This window comes from Hypanus sabinus, chromosome 5 (genome assembly GCF_030144855.1).
Source record: "Hypanus sabinus isolate sHypSab1 chromosome 5, sHypSab1.hap1, whole genome shotgun sequence".
In the NCBI taxonomy this organism is placed as follows: domain Eukaryota; kingdom Metazoa; phylum Chordata; class Chondrichthyes; order Myliobatiformes; family Dasyatidae; genus Hypanus; species Hypanus sabinus.
This window is the reverse complement of record NC_082710.1, coordinates 37,153,197-37,177,737: the sequence shown is the minus strand read 5'-3', so window position 1 is coordinate 37,177,737 and position 24,541 is coordinate 37,153,197. Positions and strand designations below refer to the sequence as shown.

Below are 24,541 nucleotides of genomic sequence, written 5' to 3'. Positions count from 1 at the left end.
TGGATAGGTACATGGAACTCAGAAAAATAGAGGTCTATGGGTAACCCTAGTTAATTTCTAAAGCAAGTACCTGTTTGGCACAGCATTGTGGGCTGAAGGCCCCGCATTGTGCTGTATGTTTTCTATATTGGCAGGTTTGCAGATGACACAAAGGTTGGTGGAGTTGCGGATAGTGTAGAGGATTGTTGACGATTGCAGAGAGACATTGATAAGATGCAGAAGTGGGCTGAGAAGTGGCAGATGGAGTTCAACCCAGAGAAGTTTAAGGTGGTACACTTTGGAAGGACAAACTCCAAGGCAGAGTACAAAGTAAATGGCAGGATACTTGATTGTGTGGAGGAGCAGAGGGATCTGGGGGTACATGTCCACAGATCCCTTAATGTTGCCTCACAGGTAGATTGGGTAGTTAAGAAAGCTTACGCGGTGTTAGCTTTCATAAATCAAGGGACAGAGTTTAAGAGTCGTAAGGTAATGATGCAGCTCTATAAAACTCTGGTTAGGCCACACTTGCAGCACTGTGTCCAGTTCTGGTCGCCTCACTATAAGAAGGATGTGGAAGCGTTGGAAAGGGTACAGAGGAAATTTACCAGGATGCTGCCTGGTTTAGAGTATGCATTACGATCAGAGATTAAGGGAGCTAAGGCTTTATTCTTTGGAGAGGAGGAGGATGAGAGGAGACATGATAGAGGTATACAAGATATTAAGAGGAATAGATAGAGTGGATAGCCAGCGCCTCTTTCCCAGGGCACCACTGCTCAATACAAGAGGACATGGCTTTAAGGTAAGGGGTGGGAAGTTCAAGGGGGATTTTAGACGAAGGTTTCTTTTTACTCAGAGAGTGGTTGGTGCATGGAATGCACTGCCTGAGTCAGTGGTGGAAGCAGATACACTAGTGAAATTTAAGAGACTACTAGACAGGTATATGGAGGAATTTAAGGTGGGGGGGGGGGTTATATGGCAGGCAAGGTTTAAAGGTCAGCACATTGTGGGCCTGTACTGTGCTGTATTATTCTATGTTCTATATTTCTATTTATCAATTTTGAATACAGTTGAATTTGCTTCCACAACCTGTATTTCCCCCAATAACTCTCTATGTTCTCTCCACAGTCTTATTTTTCCAAAAGTGTGTAATTTATAAATAGTCACAATAATTCTGTTGTGATCAAACAAATGCATTATAGAGATTACTTGCAACTTTCATGGTCTTGCATTCTGTTTCCCAATTGATAGAATCCAGGATCTTGTATGCATCATAAACTACTTTCTCAACCTGCACTGCTGCTATTAGAAAATTGTGGACATACACCGCAAAGCCTATGCTCTCTACAGTATATTTTTATTCAGTTAGAGCACTGCATTTCATTACACTTACTATACCTATCCATTTTATTAGCTTTATGTTTGTTGCTGTTAACTTAATGCCTAACCTATTCAGATTTGCATCTTCAACTGTTATTCATCTGCATATCTGGGAAAAGTGACCTATACACCCATTCATAACAGTAATATTTTGGTAAATGCAACAATGTTAGTACAGTCCTGAGCGACAACACTTTACATGCCATTGCAATTCGAAAAAAAAACTCTACCATTGTTTCCTGCTTTTTATCTATTTTCTATCCCAGATATGTATTTTATTTCATGCCCTCCAATCTTGATAACAAACTTATAGTGTGGTACTTTATCAAATGCCTTTTGTAAGTCTACATTACCAACTGCAATTATCTCGCGAACACTACTGCATTACCAGAAATCTATCAGATTTGTCAGGCATGATTTGCCTTTAACAAATCTGCTGGATTTCTATAATCAATACAGGCAGTCCCCGAGTTACGAACGTCCGACTCACGGACAACTCGTACTTACAAACCGAGGAAGGAGAACACCGACCGCACATTTTAAGTCGTTGCTGTTGTCACTGTGTTGAATGTTTAACTTTGTATTTGGCTTAAATTGTTCTTAGTAAGATTCACCCTGACCCTGCCGCCCCTCCCCCAGTTCTGGCCAGCTGGTGGCGCAGTCAGATCAGCACCAAGCTAGAGAATGGAGGTTCCCGAGTTTGATTTAGTGACAGACCACTCCCGTGCCGGGTTGATGTCAATCCAGTGACTCCTGTACCATCCATGCTGGGTTGATGTCGAGCTCGCAACTCGACCTCATAAAAAAAAACACTGCCACCTCCAGTTTAAATTCCCATGCGGAATATTGTGCAGGATCAAATACCCAAACCCAGCACAGCCCCTGCTTGTCCCATTTAACCTGACTCAGTGTGGTGCAGTTTAGCACCTGGGGAATTTAGTGCTATGGTCCTTAGGACCCAGCGGACCTCGGGAGCCGGTGCAGCTCGGGACACGCTGCCCACAGTGTTTCTGTTCCATTGACGGGAAGCGATTGCAATTGAAAATAAAGTGGAAATAATAAAGCGTTTGGAAAGAAGTGAAACGCCATCGGTCATTGGAAAAGTGTTAGGCTACAGTCGGTACAGATCGGAACAATTTTAAAGGATAACAGATAAAGTGAGAATAATGGAGCATGTGAAACACCCTGCCCCAATGAAAGCTACAATTATTACTAAGCAACGCAGTGGTTAAATTATTGGAATACATACATTTCTTAAGTGTTTTATATGCATAGAAAGGTAAAATATATACTATATACTAAGACAAACGTTTGACTGACGCTAAATAATACCGGATGTACTTGTTCTGACTTATGTAAAAATCCAACTTAAAGACGGACTCAGGAACAGAACTCGTACGTAACCTGGGGACTGCCTGTGCACACTTGTCCAAGTAAAAGAAAAGGAAACGTCTGCAGATGCTAGAGACTCAAAATAAAAAAAAATAAAATGCTACAAAAATTCAGCAAATTAGTATGTCTCTATGGAACAAGTTTAAAAGAATAAAGGGGATCTCATTAAAACCTACTGAACACTGAGAGGCATAGAAAGTGCGGACATGGAGAGGATGTTTCATATAGCAGAGGAGACCAAGACTAGAGGAAGCAGTCTCAAAATACCAGTGTTCCTTTAGAACAAAGATCAGAAGGATTTTTTTTTCAAATCAGAGAGTGGTGAATCTGTAAAATTAATTTCTACAGACAGTTGTGGAGGCCAAAACACTGGGTATATTTACAGCACAGGATGATAGGTTCTTGATTAGAAAGGGCATCAAAGGTTACTGGAAGAAGGCAGGAGAATGGGGTTGATAGAAATAATAAATCAGCTATGAAGAAATGGCAGAGCAGTAATGATGGGCTGAATGACCTAATTCTGCTCCTATGTCTTATGAAAGGAGACACAGCTCAAGCTTGAGAGAAAGTGATTAAAAGGATAAAATGACAGGGAAGACGGTGGGAAAACAGATTGGTGAAAAGCTCTGGGGCACTCCCAGCAGTTCTGGCTCTTCTCATGGAAAAATAAAAAATAAGCTGATATTACAGATTGATAATTTCAGCAGAAATATCCAGATTTGATACAAAGTGAGTTACACAACATTGGAGAATTAGATAAAAATTTTAAGTTTGCAAGGTGATGACACAAAAGACGAGCTGTCATTCTCCAAGCTCGTGTTGTGTTTCAATAGTAGTAGTAAGGTGGCCACAGATGGAACGGTCAGTGAGGGTTGGTATGGAGAATTGAAGTGGCATGCAACCATCAGCTCAGGGCTGATCCTGCAGACAAGTCTTACAAAGTAATCTCCAGATCAATGTTTGGTTTCTCCAAGGTGGAGGAGGTCACAATGCAAATACCAAATGCAGTACATTAGATTTGAAGTGCAAGTTAATTGCTGCTTCACCTGGAAACACTGTTCAAATAACTGTATGCAGGAAAGGGAAAAGATAAAAGTTTCAATCTCCAGTGGTTACTTGAGGAAGTGTCACAAGATGCGAAGAAGGTAGTAGGGAAGGGTAGACTAGAGTAATGCAGAGGTTTGTGTGGGAGATAACAACTGATGCTTGATGGAGTGGTCACAGTCAAGAGGGAGATATGATGATATATCTTTGGTCTGAGATCCGATCACCAGAGAAAAATAGCACAACCCATGTCAATTAAAACTTTACCCTTCCCATGATCACTATTATGTCAAACTATCCAGGTGTTTCTCAAGCCACTGTTCTCCCAATGTTGTGGAATCCACAATTTATCCTAGGTAGCCACAGTACTGTTCCATTCTCTGCTAATTCAAAGCTAAAAAAGGAAATTTCTCCCTTTTTTAAAAGATGTCAAAGATCAAAAATATTAACAAGACTCTCTCAATTTTTCTATCTCTTCTCTGACCTCATCCTTATACCTCCTTCTGTCATCATATCATGCCACTGAACATCAGGCCATTGTCTCCCACAATTCAAATTCCCTTCAAAACTTTCTACCTTGTAAGACTCCGACCCTTTCACAACCTGCTTTTAATTTCTGCCCAAAAGCCACAAGCAAGGCTGTCCAAGCAAATCTATTTCAGGACCATCTCCTGATGAAGGGTTTCGACCCGAAACGTCGTCACTACCTCCTCCCATAGATGCTGTCTGGCCTGCTGAGTTCTGCCAGCATTTTGTGTTTCAAATCTATTTCAACCTGTTCTTACCCCACTAAGCTTATTTCTTTGTTCCTTGATTACACCTTTCTCTCCTAGTTTACTTCCTTCGCATTTAGCTCTCAAATGCCATCCACTGCTTCAAAAGTTTTCAGTTTCCAAGTTCTAACCAAGTAATCTTTAATGTGGATGTATAATCCAAAATCAGGAAATCCAAGGACCTCAGTTTCTTTACTGAACAGAAGCACAATTAATTCTACACTGACACACTCATTTGCCTGGCTGAATCTTGCCCACATAGAACAACTTCCACTTGAACTCTATTTGCTTCCTCTAGATTAAAAAAATACAACTATGGGAACGTGCATGGGAAGCATAATTTGTTCCAACATTTGTTGAAAGCATCAAGCAATCTTTATTTCACACCTTCCTCAACTCTTATTCTAGAACATTAATGAATGCATTAGTGCTATTTCTAACATTCATACAGAATTTGAAAATTTCATGACTTTTGCCATTAATTTCCACCCTGTACTTGCATTCACATAGTCCATTTCTAATTCTTCCTTTTCTGGATTTGTCCATCTTCATCTGAGGGGATGATCCAGACACAAATAATCATTAGAATTCCACAAGCTTCCATAGCTATTCAGATTATACAATCCTCCTCCCCTCTTACATCCCTAAACATTTCATTCACCTAGTTCTTTCATCTCTGTTGTATTTGCTCGACAATAGGATTTCCTACACAAGTATCTCTCAACAATCTGCTATCTCCCAGGAACATGGCTTCCCCTCTACCACATCCCTGCATCGCTGCTCTCACCTCCTCTCCTGTTGCAATGTTGATCTGGTCCTCACCCATCCACTAACCTCTGCATTCAACAGAACATTCTTCACACCACTTCAGTAATATTTCACCACTTAACACCTCTCTCAACTTTGAAAAAGTCTTCTCTTCTGTCTCTACCAACTACTCCAAGAATTATGGCACTTTCCAAGACCACAGGGGTGCAACAGCTATACTTTCACTCTCCCTCTTTCCACCATCCAAGTACACAAATAATCAAGGCAAAACAACTATTCACCTGTATTTCTTCCAATCTTGTGTACTGCAATGAATCTTCACAATGATGTATATTCTGTACTGGTAAAATCAAAAATTGCAAGATCACTTGTTGGAGTATCTGTGGTCAGTCCACATGATTGTCACCCAAGTTGTCTGTGGAGACCTGCTGAGTTCATCCAGCATTTGGTATGTGTTACTTCAAGCTGTCTGTTGTTTACCACTTCAATTCTCCATTCAAGACTGACCTATAAAATCCTGCACTACTAGGAGGCCCAAAGCAAACTTAAAGAATGTCACCTTATACCTCAAATGAGCATTTTGCAGCTTAGGCTTTTTAAGATTAACAAATCTGAGCATCTTGTTGCTGTGTATCAGAACTGGGCACTTCTACTGTAGTTGTCCTGGATCAGACTTTCCCACTATCAGAGCATTTTATTTGCAAAAGGTAACAGAGAGAAGGATAACCATACTATAATTTTGCCATTAATTTGCTTAATGATTTCACATTACAAATATTCTGTTTGTCCGAAGCATGCCACCAATCTTCTTCTTTCTCCCCCAGTTATGACAGACGGCCTAAACTTGAAACATTAATCACTTCTCTTTTCATAATTACTGGCTGACCTGAGTGTTTGCAGCATTTCTGTTCTTTATTGTTTCTAGAACACTCCAGAACGGAGCAATATTTTGAACAAGAATATAATGACATTTGTAATTCCACCACTACAATCAATAACTGAAGATTATGACTATGGCTTTTGCAAGTTCCTCACATACCTCCCTCAGCAACCTAGGATGAATCTCCTTTAGCCCAAGTGATTTGTCAATCAAGCACAACCAGCCTTTTACATTTACTGAACTTTTAGCTCATCTGGGATCTCAATCTTTCTTCACTGAAAATCCAGCAGCATCTCACACAATTCTTTGCCAAGTACTCTAAACAAAGTTCAAACTATACCCCTTCTCTCCAACACCAGATTTTTCTGTTTTTACCCACCCACTTACATTCCTTCCATTTTCACATATCCATAGAACATTCTACGGCCTTTTTTCGTTCTTTGCCAGTCTTCTCTCACTAGCTCGCTTTCTATCTTGTTTCCTCTTTGTTGCTACCCATTTAACATCCTGTTTCAACACAACCTGGCATGTAACGTTTTTTTAATTTCACAAGTTCTATTTCATTATGATGTGGCCATTTGGTTAGTCAAGACTGCATTGCACCTAAATTGGATAGGGACTAATATCCTTGCAGGGACATTTACTGATGCTACTCAGGACAATAATCAATATGCAAGTTGGCCAGAACAAATATCATTCCATTTAAACTTGTTTAGTATAAGTAATGCAGTTTGGGAGGACTGTGAAGGGCTTGGTAGGCCTTTAGGGTGCAGTGAGGAACAAGGGGATTTCAATATACAGGTCTAAGGATCCTTCAAGGTGGCATATAGACAGATGGTGAAGGATGCATAAGGTTTATTTGTTTTCATTAGCTATTGATTCTATACCTCTTTAATAATTAATCATCTTTCAAATACATTTGTTAAGTTACTAGTCTACAGTCCTTGCTTCTTTGAATATTGATATATTTATGGTTCTCTCATCAGGTGGAATTTCTCCAAAATCTATGTATTGAGTACAAGCAACATATCCACTTTTTCTTTGACCACTTAGTGTGCCATCCATGAACATGAATCTAAAACATAAAAATTAAATCTAGCCAATGACATTTATCTCCACAAACGAACTGCTGAAAAGCAGCTTTTAAATATTTTTCTCATTTTCACTAACTCTCATAGCTGATATGAGATTTTCAACAAGACTGATTTATTCGCACTGAAGAATATGGAACACTGTTTATTTTTGCTGTAAATTAATAAAATCAGTTTTTATTTGAGCTTCAGGAACATTTATTGATTAAAATGTTAATCACTCACTTACAAAGAGATTTCACATTTTACTGCCATAGCAAGTGAACATGATCTACATTAGCAAACACGAGGAAATCTACAGATGCTGGAAATTCAAACAACACACACAAAATGCTGGTGGAACACAGCAGGCCAGGCAGCATCTATTAAGGAGAAGCACTGTTGACGTTTCGGGCCAAGTCCTGACGAAGGGTCTCGGCCCGAAACGTCAACAGTGCTTCTCCTTATAGATGCTGCCTGGCCTGTTGTGTTACACCAGCATTTTGTGCATGTTGTTTGATCTACATTGGAATGGTCAACAACCACATAAGTGATAGGTTTAACACAAGACAAAACAACTGACAATTTAATACCATATGCATAGTTATGTAGGAAGGGAGTCAATCTATCATGACCCTAAGCAAAATAAATGACAAACCTGAATTACAAACTCCACTCTCTTTTCTCAAGGCATACAGGTTCATTCACCACCCTTGCATTTATTGATCAACACTGACAGCTAATCATGCAAAAACTGATTTTCAAATTCTCATCCTACTTTTCAAATCTTTTCATGCCTATGTCCCCAACATCTGCATTATCATATAACCATATAACAATTTATATGGTTATATTTAGTCTTACACCTCCATTTCTGGACTTTATCCCCAAATGTAAATAAATTTTCAGTTACTAAGAGCTCAAATTCTGGAATTAACCCACTCCCCCTCAAAATTCCACCTTCTGATATCTTATCAAATCTCCCACCATTATCTTATGCAACTTGGCCAAATTTTGTTTGATAATGCACCTGTAAAATGTAACGCTTTTGGCTATTTTGATGCACTAAACGCATTATAAAATTATTTTGCAACCCCTTCCCAACACCTACTCCCCAACACCAGCCCACACACAAAGAGTTTTGGACATTGTGCAGAGTTAACACGACAGATTTGACTTCTTTGCATCTGGATGCCTGAGCTATCCACTCTAGAAAATAAGATAAAATTAATGCTCTATCAGTGCAAACCACATTTGCTGTGGGTACTTATTATAACCTGGAACATAGAACACAAAATGCTGGAGGAACTCAGCAGGCCAGGCCGCATCTATGGAAAAAGGCACAGATGACGTTTCGGGCCAAAACCCTTCAGCAGGACTCTGCAGATTTTCTCTTGTTTGTGACATAGAATTTAAGCATACCTGGCATAGTCTAAGTATATGATAACTTAGTAACAGCTTAATAGGACCACCATGTTGAGTTTTGGGACAAGCATTTAAAATGATGCTGTAAATGTTATATGATTTGATCAATACTGAATCTATAATGTAGATTATAATCAATTCTTCAGCTAATACACTTGCCTCAAATACCATAGGACCCATTATCAAAATGATTTTCACCCGCAGTTTTTTAAAATTCAATTTCCAAATGTAACTGTATGGTAGAGCACTTTATATTTAATGCCCTTGCAGTCCTCTCTAATGCTAGTTTGTAGAATCACACAAACGAGAAATCCTTGTCTTCACCAGACATATAAAAAAAATCCACAAGCAGTGAAGGAGCACGTCTTAGTTTGTTAATTTAGTCAGATTATCCACTCCAATGACAAGAAATGCAAATCTTAAATTTCAAATTACCTGCAGTTATCTACAGCAGAGTCACTACAAGGCCGGCCAATCGATGAAAATAATGGCAATAACCACTATGCAAAACAGAAAATAAAGCACAACTAAAGACAATTGAAAAACTGGGAAAATGGGATATGTTAAACTACATAACTGCCGATTACTGCGTAAATCAGTCTTTCACACTTCACATTTGAACTTTTAGGGCTTTTTTGTAATGAAAAGTTTATGCACACTTGTCTATTTTAAAATAATTTCCTATCTCGAACGTAATTCCACGTTCGCTTTTAAGGCATCAAGTACACATTCATGTATGTTGAAAGTAACATCCCTTACTGGGAAGCACAATCAAAGGGAATGAAGATATGGTGAAGCTGCTACAAAATCTGCGGGCCACACATTAAAACACAATTTGCTATGTATTAAAAAACTAGTATAAAACATAGAACTTAATCAAACGCAGCACCCAAATTTTAAAATAATATAAATGAAACATTACAGTGTTAGGATGTCATCTGTACAGACTGCTGCTCAAAGACTTAAAAGAAAACATGAAACATATTAATGCTGTTTACAGAAAAGTCGGCATTTCTCAGAAATGGTCAGTCGTCACTTAATTATTCACACAAAAAAACAAAATTATTTGGGTTGGTGCAATTTACTGCAGGCTCCCGGTGGGTCACTCCCACCTCAGGGAGCCCGGATCCACATCACTTCTCAGCTTTTCACACAGGTGAACTCCCAGACCATTTTATTTGGCATATAAAACGGGTTAAAAATGAACTTTACCTCCCCAGATTCCTAACTGCAGCTGCGAGGAGTCCAAGTTCACAACGTAATCTCCAAGGAAACGATTCAGAACCTCAACCACCAGAGCCTCGAACACCATCTTTTCCCGATCACCATGCCAGGCCCTTCCTCGAGCCGCCGCCTCTGCTCAGCGCGAGCGCCAGCGACGCGCAAAACCAAAACTTAATTATTCAAAAAAAAACGACCACCCACGGAGCCAGAACGAGCACGGGCTGCGTCAGCTCCGCGCTCGTCACGCCGGCCGCGAAAGCCCGAGTCGATTTGCGGGTTTGGAAGCCCCGGCTGTGCGTGCGCGTCCACGGCCGACGCATCGCCGGCTTGCTGACTTTCGGTTTGCGCGTACGCGTGCGGGCGTCTGCATGAGAACGTCCAGGGAGGCTGGGACGTGGGTGAATGTCCTTGTTTATTGCAGAAGGTATCCCCAACGAGGAGAAGCGTTTTTTAAAAATATGCCAGTTTATTGCCATTAGAAGAGTTATCTTAATGAGAATATTTTCTAACGCCGCATAAAGAAGCTTTGAAGTCTATTGGTTGCAAGTGGGAGGGGAAGAACTCCATTGTACCCCTGCAGCATTATTCACTCACATATGCTTATCAACTTCCTTTTGATTCTAGATTACATTTACTGTGTACTAAACTGTAATTTACAGCTTCCGGTTAATGTAACCACACCATCTTTAAGGTATTGGGAGAAACTGGAGCGCCCTCGTGATCAGAGAGACTTCAATCCAAATAGCGAGGTAGTAGCACTCTCTGCTGTGCTTTCCTGATGTAAGGCTTTGGTAGTGAACTGAAGCTTATGACTGGTTAACTGAAACGTCAAGGGCAAACTTTTACCAAGTTAAATTATATCTACTCATTTTATTTTAAGTTATTGTTGAATTCTTTGTTAGATGCTAGATTGTTAGATGCAGTGTTAAATTCTTCAAAAGGTCTGTGCAGTTAGTCTGGTTAATTAGGGATGGGTAATAAAAGGATGATGCTCAAGTTGCAGGAAAAGGTGTTTGTTGAAGTTTGGAAGTGTCCTACAAGTACCCTTTTGAAAATACGATGCATTGATTATTGTCCAGGTGAATCAATTGTTGCTTATGTTTTTCTTTTCCATGAAATACTTAATCTGGTTTTATGAAGGCTTTAGACCTGTCTTTGGAAAGAATGTGGTGTGCCCAGTCAATAAGGAGCAATACACCATATGGTTACAGTTCCTGAACTGAATTGTTTATTTTTGGCAAATGCTAGCATCCCCAAAATTGAGCCTCATTGCAAACAGGAGAAAGGAATCTCTATGACTGAGTGTCAAAAGTTAGAACCAAACTACAAAGCCAGACTAATTTTGTTTGTAACCATTTGGAATGGTTTCTGCCTCTGGACAAATTCTGAAATAGTGTTTATTAAAATCAATACAGTCCCTATACAAAGGTAATGGAGAATGTTTGCAGCACAGAGAAGGCAATTTAGATCAATGTGTCAGAGCATTCAGCTTATTCAACTCTATTTCTGCAGCTCTACTAATTTTTGTTCAGCCACTCCAGGGAAAACATGGGGCCACCAGAACTTTAAAGGATCAAAGATTCATTTTATTGTCAAGGTATGCATATACAATACAACTCTTAATATTTGTCTTCTCCAGATAGCCATGAACTGCAGAAAGGCCATACATCAACTCCCCCCCACAAAAAAGAAAAAGAAACAAAACTTGTAAACCCCCAAATCCCCCCCTGTAGAAAAACTGCAACAATAGCAACAAAATCCACTCCCTCCTCACTAAAAAAAACAATAACAATCCCAATAACAATACTCTATGCCATACTCCAGCTGCATTCTAACGGGTGTTTTATAAAGCTGCAATATAATTTGCTGACCTTTGAACACAATGCCTCGACTAATAAAGGCAAGCATGCTGTATGCCTTCTTAACCACCCTAGTAAGCTGAGTAGCTAATTCCATGGAGCTATGAACTTGGACCCCAAGGGGCCTCTGCTTGGCTGGATCCTGGGCTTCCTGTCAGATTGCTGACAAGTGGTAAGAGTGAGCTCCCCCACCTCTGACTCTCAACACAGGTGTCCCTCAGGACTGTGTACTAAGTTCCCTCCTTTCTATATACCCATGACTGTGTCGTCACACACAGCTCCAATCTGCTAATTAAATTTGCTGATGACACTACATTGATTGGCCGAATCTCAAATAATAATGAGGCAGCCTACAGAGAAGAAGTCATCACCCTGACACAGTGGCGTCAAGAAAACAACCACTCCCTCGATGTCACCAAAATAAAGGAGCTGGTTGTGGACTACAGAAGGAATGGAGACAGGCTAGCCCCATTCATATCAATGGATCTGGGGTTGAGAGGGTAAACAGCTTTAAGTTTCTCAGCATAAACATCACCAAAGATCTTACATGGTCTGTACATACCGGCTGTGTGGTGAATCAGGCACAACACCACCTCTTTCACCTCAGACGGTTGAAGAAATTTGTTAAGGATATCCTGACTGGCTGCATCACTGCCTGGTATGGAACTGTACTTCCCTCAATCGCAGGATGGTGCAGATAGTCCAGCACATCTGTAGATGTGAACTTCCCACTATTCAGGACATTTACAAAGACAGGTGTGTAAAAAAGGGCCTGAAGGATCATTGGAGACCCGAGTCACCCCAACCACAAACTCTTCCAGCTGCTACCATCCAGGAAACGGTATCGCAGCATAAAAGCCAGGACCAACAGGCTCCAGGACAACTTCTTCCACCAGGCCATTAGACTGCTTAATTCATGCTGATGCAACTGTATTTCTATGTTATATTGACTATCCTAGTGTACATAATAATTATTATAAATTACTACAAATTGCACATTTAGATGGTGATGTAAAGATGTTTACTCGTCATATGTATAAAGGATGCAAGTAATAAAAGTCAATTCTTACTAACCCACCCATCTACACTTTTGTGCACATCATTTCTGCACATCACCAACAGCAAAGATCCCAGCACAGATCCATGTGAAACACTACTAATCCAGCTAGAATATGTCTCTGACAACGACGCTCTGCCTTCTTTGGGCAAGCCAGTTCTGAATCCAAGTGGCCAATTCACCATGGATAATGCATCTCAGTCTTCTGGATGAGCTTCCCATGAGGGACGTCGTCAAACACCTTACGAAGATCCATGTAGACAACATCCACAGCTCTACCTTCATCCATTGCCCTCATCAAAATAATCAGATTAGTGAGACACGACTTGGCCTTCACAAAGCCATGCTAGCTCTCCCTAATTAGGCTATCCCATGATTTTCCAAAAGCTCATTAAGTCCTATCCTTCAGAATTCTCTCCAGTAACTTCCCTGCCACTGACATGAGACTTGCTAGTCTATAGTTTTCAGGGTTAAGCTTAGTTCCATTGTTTGACAATGGAACAACGTTAGCCAGTCTTCCTGAATCTTGCCTGTGGCCAGAGTGGTCATAAAGGACCAAGCAATCTCTTCTCTTGCCTCTCTCAATAACCTGGGGTATATCCCATCAGGCCCTAGGGCTTATTCACCTTAATGGTCTTTAAGACACCTAACACTACCTCTTCCCTTACTTGGAAATGCCCAAGCATGTTAACACTCTTGGCATTGATCTCCCTATCCTTAATGTCCTCCTCCTTGATAAATTCTGAAGTAAAGTACTTATTAAGGACCTCACCCACATCTTTCACATCCAACCAAATGTTCGCCTTTTTATCTTTGTGGCCCCACCCATTCCTGTTATCTTCTTGCTCCTGATATTCCTAATGTATAGAATGCCTTGGGATTCTCTTTAATCCTCCTTGTGAATGCCTGTTCATGCCTCTCCTGGCTTTCCTAATTCCCTTCTTCAGTTCTTTTCTGGCTTCTTTATAATCCTCGAAGCCTCTGTTTGATTCTAGCTTCCTAAGCTTAGATACTTTATCTTTTTGACTAAATTCTTCACCTCCCTCAACATCCGAAGTTCTCATACCTTTCCATCCTTGTCCTCCATTCTGTCTGGAACATATCTGTCCTGTACTCTGTGCATTTGGTCTTTAAACACTCACTATATGTTGAATGTGAACATGCCCAGAATTCTTCCTAGTTCCTGCCTAATGCTCTTGTAATTTATCCTGCTCCAATTTAATACTCTCCTGCCAGGTCCATGCTCATCATTCTCTATAGCTATCTTTACCTTAAGGAGTTGTGTTCACTGTTCCCTAACTGCTTACCCTCTAAAAGGTCAGTCATCTGGTCAGGCTCATTATCCAACACCAAATCTAGTACAGCCCCTCTTCTTGTTGGACTATCTACATATTGATTGAAGAAACCCTCCTGGATGCACCTAACAAAATCTGCCCTAACTAAACCACTTGCACAAAGATGGTCCCAGTTATATTAGGGAAGTTGAAGTCTCTCATGACAACAGCCCTATTGTTTTTGCCCCTTTCCTTAATCTGCCTGCATAGCTGTTCTTCAATGTCCCAGTAGATTGTAGTGCAATCCATTCAGACTGATTGCACTCTTTCTACTTTAGAATTCTACTCATATAGACTTAGTGGACAAGCCTCCCATTATGTCTCCTTTGAGGGCAGTTATGATATTGAACATGATTACTAATGCAAATCCCTTTCCACTTTTACCTCCTTCTCTATCTTTTCTTTGAAAATTGAAACCCTAGCACATTAAGCGCCCATTCCCATCTCTCTCTCAACCATATCTCTGTAATGGCCAAAACATCATAATTCCACGTACTGATCCATGATCTAAGTTCATCACCTTTGCCCATAGTACTCCTAGCATTAAGATACACGGACTTAAAGCTATCCATTCTATCGTATTTACTACTTTGCTCCTGCCTGTTTTTACTGGACACGTCATGTACCTTCTCTGCATCCCTCCACATTCTGACCAGGTGCTCTGACTCCTATCCCCCTGCCAAACTAGTTTAAACTCTCCAAAGGAACACTAGCGAACCTCCTGGTAGTTTATGCACAATCCGTCCCACTTGTATAGCTGTATGCTTCCCCAGAAGAGTTTCCAATGGCCCAGGAACCTGCAATTTTGCCCCTTTCACCAGTTGCTCAGCACTCATTCATCTGTACTAACATCATATTCCTGCCCTGACAAGCACATTGCACCACGAGTAATCCGGAGATCACTACTTGGGAGGTCCTGTTCTTCAGCTTCTTTTCCAAACCCCTATACTCCATGCAGGACCTCTTCCCTCTTTCTACCAATGTCATTTGTGCCAATGTATACCACAACCTCCCTCCTCCTTGAGAATATTCTGCAGCCACAGCAAACATCCTGGTCTCTTCCTTGGCCACAGAGTCCCCCTAACTATCGTGTCTCCTACCACTATCACTCTGCTTGACTTTAACCTTCCCTGCTGAGCTTCTGAACTGGCCACACTACTACTAACCTGGCTTCTGCTGCTGTGCCCTAATAGGTCATCTTCCTCTCCCCCAGCAATATCCATAGAGGTATAATTGTTGCTAAGGGGAAGCCTACACTTACTGCTTTCTCCCCTTACTTCTTCTGATGGTCACAGAGCTACTATAGAAGCCTGCATTCTGGGTGTGACCACCTCAGCAAAATTTTCTACATCAGGGAGGCTCTCAGGTACCCTGAAATCCCACATCTCACAGGAGGAGCATTTCACTGCTTCACCATCCTGCCCACACAGAAATAAGGACTAAGGATTTATAGACAGTTCTTACCTATGCCTTCTCTCTGAAACCCTGGAGTTTCGCACTCACCTTTTCTGTTCTCACCCAAGCCTATTGAGCCAAACCCTGACCACTCTAACACTGATCCACTCCCACAATGGCCACTTCGCTTACACCTCCGGGGCTTTCGGATCTGGTCAGCAAGTACTGCAGATGGAGGCCATCAGGGCGATGGAGTTTGGACCCAGTCAGTGATTGCTCCTAACAGAGGTTAGATAGTCAGCAATTGCTCCCAATGGAGGCTACCTTTTGGACTAGGCGTGAGTTTTGAATCACTGAAGGAGTGTTCGATGTTTTGAGATTTATGTGATTGGACTGTACTTCATATTAGTCTCCTTTAGTATTTTAGTGGTTTCTTTCCTTTGGCTGATTGGTGGGTGAATGACCTTTAAGTTCTTCATGTGTGGGAGGGAAGGGGTAGGGGGTTTTTGATGCTACTGTTACTGGTCTTTATTGCAATTGAGAAGGTTGGTCACTTTTTATTCTGCAGGGGAGGAGCTGGTTGATGTGTTGCTATTGTTAGTCTTTTCTAGGAGTGAGGGAGTTGGAAATTGTTATTGTTTCTGTTTTTTCTGTGGGAGAGGGGCTGGGAATTGTTAGTGTTGCTGTTTTCTGAGGGGGAAGGAATTTTGTCATTTTTTTTTCTGCAGATGAGGAGGATCAGGGATTGTTATGATCAATGTTCTTTTTCTGCAGGGAGGAGGTGGGAGATTCTGAGGTCTGCGAGTTTTGGGTTTACTTTTTTATGTTTATTTCACATCTATCTGGAGAAGACACATATCAGAGTTGTATCGTACATGCATAATTTGACAAAAAAATGAACCTTGAACCTCCCTTCTTTTTATTGAGTTAAATAAATTCACTCCCAATGAAATCTGTTCTTTTCAATGGCTTCCACTCAAAAATGATACTGATCTCTCACTTGCTAATTCAGAAAATAACTCACTCCTGAAGGGACTTGTTCTTTTTAAATGATACCTGCCCTGCAACAATTCTGATATCTCACTCACTAATTCATAGAATGAAAGTTTAGAGAATAGTCTGTGCCTTATTCCTTCTACCAAATGGCATGACCATACACTTCCCAACACTGTATTCTATCTGCCATTTCTTTGCCCATTCTCCTAATCTAAATTCTTCTGCAGACTCCCTCCTCCCTCAATACTACCTGCCCTCACCTATCTTGTATTATCTGCAAACTTGGCCACAATGCAATCAATTCCATCATCCACTGTTTCAGAGGATCAATAGATTATTCTTGATGCCCTCACTCACCTCACGAAAATAGTTGATTTGGTTTTAATCTCATTGCTTTTTGTGAGATTCTGTGTGCAAATTCACTGCTATGCTTCCTACATCACATCGGTGACTACATTTCCTTTCTTTTTCTTTGGATATACAGTACTTTGGGGTGCTTTGAAAGTAAATTAAAGATGTTCTATGAATGAATTTTTAACCTCTACTTATTTTGAAGGAAGTGCTAGTGGACTTCTTGAATTGCTGCAGTGTGAGTGGCAACAATATCCTCACATTGCTGTTATATACAGTAGGGGTTGTCTTTGTGCAATTGCCTCCAGAGTTAATGTACCTCCCAAACATGTTATGCTCCATCCTACTTCCTACACACTGCCTTTTCAATAGTTTTGTTTAAATGCCAAAAGAAAAAGCATGCACTTAGGAGATATTTTCCAAAATGATTAATTGTGACTGTGTATGTACTGCAATTTGTGGAGACCACATTTCATTGCATCAAGTTTTCTGGGCAAGATATCTTACCACAGATGTTCTAGTTTTGCACTGGCCACTGATATTTTCTGGATGAGATATTTCACTGATGTTTCACTTGTTGAAATATAGCCAAGAACCATGGAAAGTCCAGAAACCAGCAGAGCCAATTCTTGCAATCGGAATAGAAGGCCTGCATGATAGCAACATCAGGGAGTTACTAACCATAAAGAAACATTGAAGGGAAGATAGCAAGAGCTTAAGCAACATGTCTCAAGAATTCTCCAAAACCTTTCACACTCTCACTTAGTGGGATATGATATTTTGTGGAAAGAATGTCATTTGCAGCGGGCTTGAATAAAAAAGTGGATAATTTTTTAAAAGTTTACTTTTGCTAGACTCAGATTTGACTATCTGCCACCTGTCAAATTAATAGATGATTCTTCTTTTCTTCTTTAAGCCCATCACCCCTGCAGGGACATAGGCTGCTGACAGCTAAATGCCAGAGTCCTCTATTCTTGGGCCAGTGTTTCAAGTTGCCGCCAGGTGTAACCCATCAAAGATCCTTCTTCTCACAGGGATGAGATCTTTGGAGCTTCTTTTGGTGTTATGGTTGCCCTGGGTTTTTATGGGACAGGGCTGTTAGCCCTATGCCCAACCTTCCTCCTTTCACAGCTGAGCTTGAGACCATTCATGGTGGAGTTGTAATAGTTGATTAACAAGGGTTAATTTTTAGAAGTTGTAACAAAAAAATCACAGCATTTTACCAAAGGGAGAAAAATAGTGGGTGGATAAGTGGAACAAGTAAAGTTTTTCTTGATGAAACATTACTGGCAATTAAGAATACCAGTTGATCGGTTCTACTAAAGATGTGCACAGTTTAAAAAAGGTCCCGGTAGCTCTCTGATCTTCTTCCCTATAGAGGCAATATTAATCAAAAACAAATAATAATAAAGTCAGCAATGTATCATACTTTAATATATTTATGGATTATGCAGTCAGCTGATGTTTTAGGATGACTCATCTTCAAATCAAAATAAGTAGACACATTAATTATAATCAAAAAAAGTTGAATTATGTTTCTATTAAAAATCAGCCCACTTTTCTCCCTTTTATACTAATGGTGTCTATTTTTAAACAGCATTTTGAATATGTAATCTTTTCTCACCGATTATCTAGCCGTTATTATACCAACTTTGGGTCAGCTTTCTGATCTGTCATTGTCATTGGTTATCCTTAATTATTGTTTATGATTTTGTTTTGCTGTATTCCACTGGCAGGTTAGTTCTACTGCTTCATTCCATCTAATTTGCCTCATATTACCATAGTTTGTATTATATGGTTTTAAAATATTATTTTTGACTTGTTATATTACATTATTATTTTTCTCCATGACACTGCAAAGTAATTTTCTGGCCCCAAGTAGACTTAACAGCAATTTTAAAGGCAATAAGTGTGTGAACATACTGGTTTGATGAAACTCTCAAGGAAGTGAATTTCATCAAATCGCTGTGGATTGCTAGCCCTACAACAAAGCAGAGATATGTGGAAAAGCACAGTTCATGATATATTGCTTCATTGCACAGGTTGGTGAGCAACAGCACAGCAGTTAGCGCCACGCTTCACAGCTCCGGCAGGGTTTCCTCTGTGTATGCTGGTTTCCTCTTGCATTACAAAAGTCAGGCCTAGTAAGTTGCTAGTAAGTCCAATTCTACATGGATGCCTTGCTGATTTGATTTGACTCAAAAAGATGCATTTCATATTTGCACATGTATGTTTTCATGTACAAAGTGCATGTGCATATAAAACTGATCTCTTTAAATTTCTCCAATCACATTTCAACTATATGTACTATTTATATTGTTAAAAAATCTGGGCCAGTGGCTGTGCTCTTTTCATTTATTAATTTAAAGACTTATTGTAAAAATATAAAATTTGAAGTGATCAACTAAATGTAGCATGTACTTAAGTCACAAGGTTCATTTAAATTGTTTAAAATGAGCAGCATTATTTTACCAATCTATCATATAAAACTGACTGGCATCATATCTGTTTCGCATGTAGACTGTCAATCTATCCCCATTCCTACTTTGGTAAATCAGACCACCAGGCTGGGCTCCTTCTCCCCGCATGCAAACTGTAACTGAAATGGTATGTTCCAGTAGAGAAAGTTGTAAATGCTGGTCTGAGGAAATAAATGAGCTTCTGTGTACTGCTTCTTGTGAACCGGTCCACGATAGTCAGGAGGTAACGCGCTCCGCGCGACACTGGCAGGGGGCCCACGATATCCACATGAATGTGGTCGAAACGCCGGTGGGCGGGATGGAACTGCTGCGGTGGGGCTTTGGTGTGCCGCTGAACCTTGTGCTACGAGTTGGTAGACTGGTCTATGTTTAAAGACAGTGCTGTCAGCCTAGATGAATATGTCACCACGTCATAGATTTAATCAGCAAGAATGCTGAGGGATGTGTAACAAAGAGGACAATCTGGGTGTTCCCAAACCAGAAATAATGGAGTAACTGGAAGATTTGATCCCTACTGAAGTCTAGGACTGTAGTGTTCAAAGTCCCTGATCTTTAAAAGAAATTGAGATCCATAAAGCAATTAGAGATGCCAGAAGTCAATACCAGTCCAGAATTGTGGTAGAGCTTGCATGCTATAACAGATTACAAAATGAAGCTGGGCAATATCTCCTTCCCAATGAGTATGACACATACTTTGCACATTTGAACAGAAGGGGATTGGTATGGTGCCACCTTCTTTGACAGTCTCCAATGCACTTGAACCCACAGTCACCACTGCGGATTTAAGATAAATCTTCCAAAGAGTGAACTCATAAGAAAGTATCTTGCCTGGATGATGCCTGGCTGTATTCTTAGGTCCTGTGTAGGTTTGCTGGGGCAGTATTTGCAGACATTTTTAACCTCTCCCTGCTTCAATCTGAGGTTTCCACCTGCTTTAAGAGGACCACTATCATCCTGGTGCCTAAGAAAAGCAAGGTAATATGCTTTAATGACCAGTAGCCAGTGAGTCTGACATCACCACTATGAAATGCCTTGAGACACTGCTCATAGCACATGTTAACTCTGGCCTTCCAGACAACCTCAAATACTGCAATGCACCTACTACTGGGACAGGTCTATGGCAGACACCATCTTTCTGGCTTTATATCATCTCTGGAATATCTGGACAATAAAGACACCTACACTAGACAAATGTTTACTTACTACAGTTCTGCCTTCAATACTATAATTCCAAGCAAACTCATCACCAAACTCCAAGACCTGGGATTCAACACCTCCCTCTACATCTGCATCCTTGACTCCTGACCACCAGACAACAGTCAGTAAAAATAATCAGCAACATCTGCATCACGACTCTTCCACAATGGTGCTTCACAGGGTTGTGTTCGCAACCTCCTATTAGACTGACTGTACAGTCATGACTGCGTGGCCAGATTCTGCTTTAACTCCATCTACAAGTTTGTAGATGATACCACCATAGTGTTCTGTATCTCAGATAATGAGTTGGAGGGCAGGAAGGAGATGGAGAGCTTAGTAACATAATATCACATCAACAGCCTTTTCCTCAATTTCAGCACCAAAGAGCTGGTAATAGGCTTCAGGAAGGTGGGGAGGGAGTAGTGGTGCACATACTCCTGTCTTCATCAATGGTGCTGAGGTCAACAGTTGAGAGTTTCAAGTTCCAACAAGTAAGTTGGAGTGAACATAACCAAAAGGCTGCTCTGGTCCAACCACATAGTTGGCACAGTCAAGATGGCAATTTTTATTGAGTGTCACAACCTTGTATGACAACTGTTCTGCCCATGACTACAAGAAACTGCAGACAAATGTATGCATAGCTCAGGAAATCATAGAAAGCAGCTAACTCTCCATGGACTCTGTCTATATTTTTCGCCTCCTCAGTAAAAGCAGCCTGCACAATCAGAGATCCCACTCAGACTGGACAGTCTCTATTCTCCCCTCTCCATTTGGGGAGAAGTTACAAAAAACCCAAAAGCACAGACCACCGGACTCAAGAACAGCTTCTACCTTGCTGTTATATGACTATTGAATGGTTTCCTAATGATTAAAGATCAGAGATTGGCTATTTTGTTACATGTACATAGACGTATCAAAGCACACAGTGAAATGTGTCCTTTGTGTCAATGACCAAAACAATCCAAGGATTGTGCTGGTGGGCAGCCCACTAGTGTTACTACCAGTGACAAAATAGCATGCCCAAAACTCATTAACACTAACACTAACCATACATCTTTTGAAATGTGAAAGATAACTAGAGCATTTGGAGGAAGTCCGATAAGATGGACCCTTGACCTCATAATCTACCCGGTTATGATATTGCAACATATTGTCTACCTGCACTGCATTTTCTCTGTAGCTGTCGCACTTTAATCTGCATTCTGTTATTGCTATACCTTGTACTGCCTCAATGAATTGCATAATAAATTCATCTGTATCAGCAATATGCAAGCTTTTCACTCTATCTCTCTACATGTGACAATAATAAACCAATTCTAGTTATTTTTCGTAATTATGAAACTAATATAGCACATAACCATTTATTTGCTTTTGAATATAGATCAGAATACCTCTGTTCAATGTGACCTAATAATCTGATACACTGTCATATTCCTGTGTTCTAAATATACAATATAAGGTTATTTTTGACTGTTATGTGATCTCCACCTTGTGGTGTTGTTTGATAAGTTAATTTTAAGCTCTGAAATGTGATGACTGGAGCAAATGTGTTTTTGCATCTGAACCTCCTTATGGAGCAATGGATTTGGCTTGTGTAGGGCTTTGCTGTGGAACAGAGCCAAATTTTCCCACACAGCAGTAACAAAGGCTTTTAAGTTATCAATAACTTCAATTAATATTTAATTTCTATCCTAGAATTAACTTATGATCAAAAATCCATGGTAGGAGTCAGTGGTACCATACCACTAAAGTAGTATTTTATTCCCAACTATAATGCCATTTCATTTATCTAGTCAGACACTGAAAATAAACAATTATATCACCATGCTAGGCTTTAGCTCTATTAAAAGTGAGTATGGCAAATGCTTCTTAAAGCCAAAAACCTCATTTCTATTTTCATTTGTTTGTATTTGATGTCAGCATTAGAGAGAAGTTCTTGGGAAACTGAAAGGTCTGAAGGTAGATCAGTCACTTGGACCAGATGGTGTACACTCCCAGAGTTCTGAAAGAGGGGACTGAAGAGATTGTGGTGGTATTAGTAGTGATCTTTCAAGAATCACTAGATTCTGGAATGACTCCAGATGACTGGAAAATTGTAAATGTCACTCCTCTCTTCAAGAAAGCAGAGAGGCAGAAGAAAGGAAACTATAGGCCAGTTAGTCTGACCTCAGTGGTTGGGAAGGTGTTGGAGTCGATTATTAAGAATAAGGTCTCAGGGTACTTGGAAGCACATGACAAATAGGCCATAATCAGCATAGTTTCCTGAAGAGAAAATCTTGCCTGACAAATCTGTTGGAATTCTTTGAAGAAATAACAAGCAGGATAGATAATGGAGAATCAGTTGATGTTGTGTACTTGGATTTTCAGAAGGCCTTTGACAAGCCACACATGAGGCTCCTTAACAAAGTACAAGCCTATGGTATTATAGGAAAGATGCTAGCATAGATAAAGCAGTGGTTGATTGGCAGGAGGCAAAGAGTGGGAATAAAGGGAGTCTTTTCTGTCTGGCTACCGGTGATTAGTAGTGTCACACAGGAGTCTGTGTTAGGACCAACTCTTTTTATGTTATATGCCAGCAATTTGGCTGATGGAATTGATTGCTTTGTTACAAAGTTTGCAGGCAAATTGAAGATAGGTGGAGGGGCAGGTAGTTTTGAGGAAGTAGAGAGGCTCAAAGGACTTAGACAGATGTGGAAAATGGGTAAAGAAATCGCAGATGGAATACAGTGTTGGGAAGTGTATGGTCATGCACTTTGGTAGAAGAAATGAAAGGGTTGACTATTTTCTAAATGGAGAGAAAATACAAAAAACTGAGGTGCAGAGGAACTTGGGAGTCCTTGTCCAGGATCTCCTAAAGGTTACTTTGCAGTTTGAGCCTGTGGAGAGCACATTAAGAATAAGCAATATTAGGATTAGGATTCGTTTCAGGAGGACTAGAATATGAAAGCAAGGATATAATGTTAAGACTTTATAAAGCACTGCCAGGGCCTCACTTGTAGTATTGTAAGCAGTTTTGGGCCCCTTATCTTAGAAAGGATGTGCTAAAACTGGAGAGGGTTCAAAGGAGGATCACAAAAATGATTCCAGGATTGAATGGGTTGTCATAAGGAGAGCGTTTGATGACTCTGGGCCTTTACTTGCTGGGAGTGAGAAGAAAGAGGGGTGACCTTATTGAAACCTACTGAACATGAAAGGCCTTGGTAGAGTGAATGTGGAGAGGATGTTTCCTATGGTGGGGGAGTCTAAGATCCGAGGACACAGACTCAGAATAGAGGGGTGGCCTTTTTGGAATGGAGATGATGAGGAATTTCTTTAGCCAGTGAGCGGTGAACCTGTGAATTTTTTTTGCCACAGGCAGTTGTGGAGGTCCAGTCTTTATGTATATTTAAGGAAGAGGTTGATAGATTCCTGATCAGTCAGGGCATGAACCAAAGGAAGAAAACAGGAGATTGGGGCTGAGAGGAAAATTGGATCATCTAGGATGAAATGCTGGAGCAGACACAATGGGCCAACTGGCCTAAATCAGCTCCCATATATTGTGTAAATGATTATTTTCAGTCATGTATTCCATTCCTGTGGTGTACCTACTTGTCATTTGCCAAAATATAGGCAAATAGGAAACAAATTCCTATAAAGTCAGTAACATGCCAATCCACCGTGTCTTGGATTGGATGGAAAAATTAATCAAGCCTATTTCACATTGGATATTTGCATACAGTGCCTATAAAATGTATTCACCACCCCACCCCACCCCCACCCCTGGAAGTTTCCATGTTTTATTACAACATTAAATCACAGTAGATTTAGTTTGGCTTTTTTAACACTGATCAACAGAAAAAGAGGAGGAGGAGTATTATTATTGGGGATGTTGTGAAATAGTATAGGTTCAGGAAGGGGGGAGGATCTGAAAATGGAACCAGAATGGAGGGTTCGGGTG

General features: G+C 40.4%; 1 protein-coding gene and 1 long non-coding RNA gene across 4 annotated transcripts in view; one reads left to right on the top strand and one right to left on the bottom strand.

Annotated features, from left to right (window-relative positions):
• vps13a (vacuolar protein sorting 13 homolog A) overlaps positions 1-10,115 on the bottom strand; it is a 361,176-nt gene extending 351,061 nt beyond the window's left edge. Inside the window, exon 1 of one of the 3 annotated variants that reach the window (XR_009512162.1) lies at positions 9,924-10,115. Coding sequence is in view for 2 of the 3 variants with exons in the window: in XM_059969760.1 (XP_059825743.1) it covers positions 9,924-10,023 (100 nt within the window). In the remaining variant the exon portion in view is untranslated. The remainder of the gene's footprint in view (positions 1-9,923) is intronic. The other 2 variants (XM_059969760.1, XM_059969759.1) reach the window with 2 other exon arrangements.
• Positions 10,116-10,338: 223 nt separating this feature from the next.
• LOC132393674 (uncharacterized) overlaps positions 10,339-24,541 on the top strand; it is a 38,051-nt gene continuing 23,848 nt past the window's right edge. The window contains exon 1 of the long non-coding RNA XR_009512029.1: positions 10,339-10,684. This is a non-coding gene — a long non-coding RNA (uncharacterized LOC132393674). The remainder of the gene's footprint in view (positions 10,685-24,541) is intronic.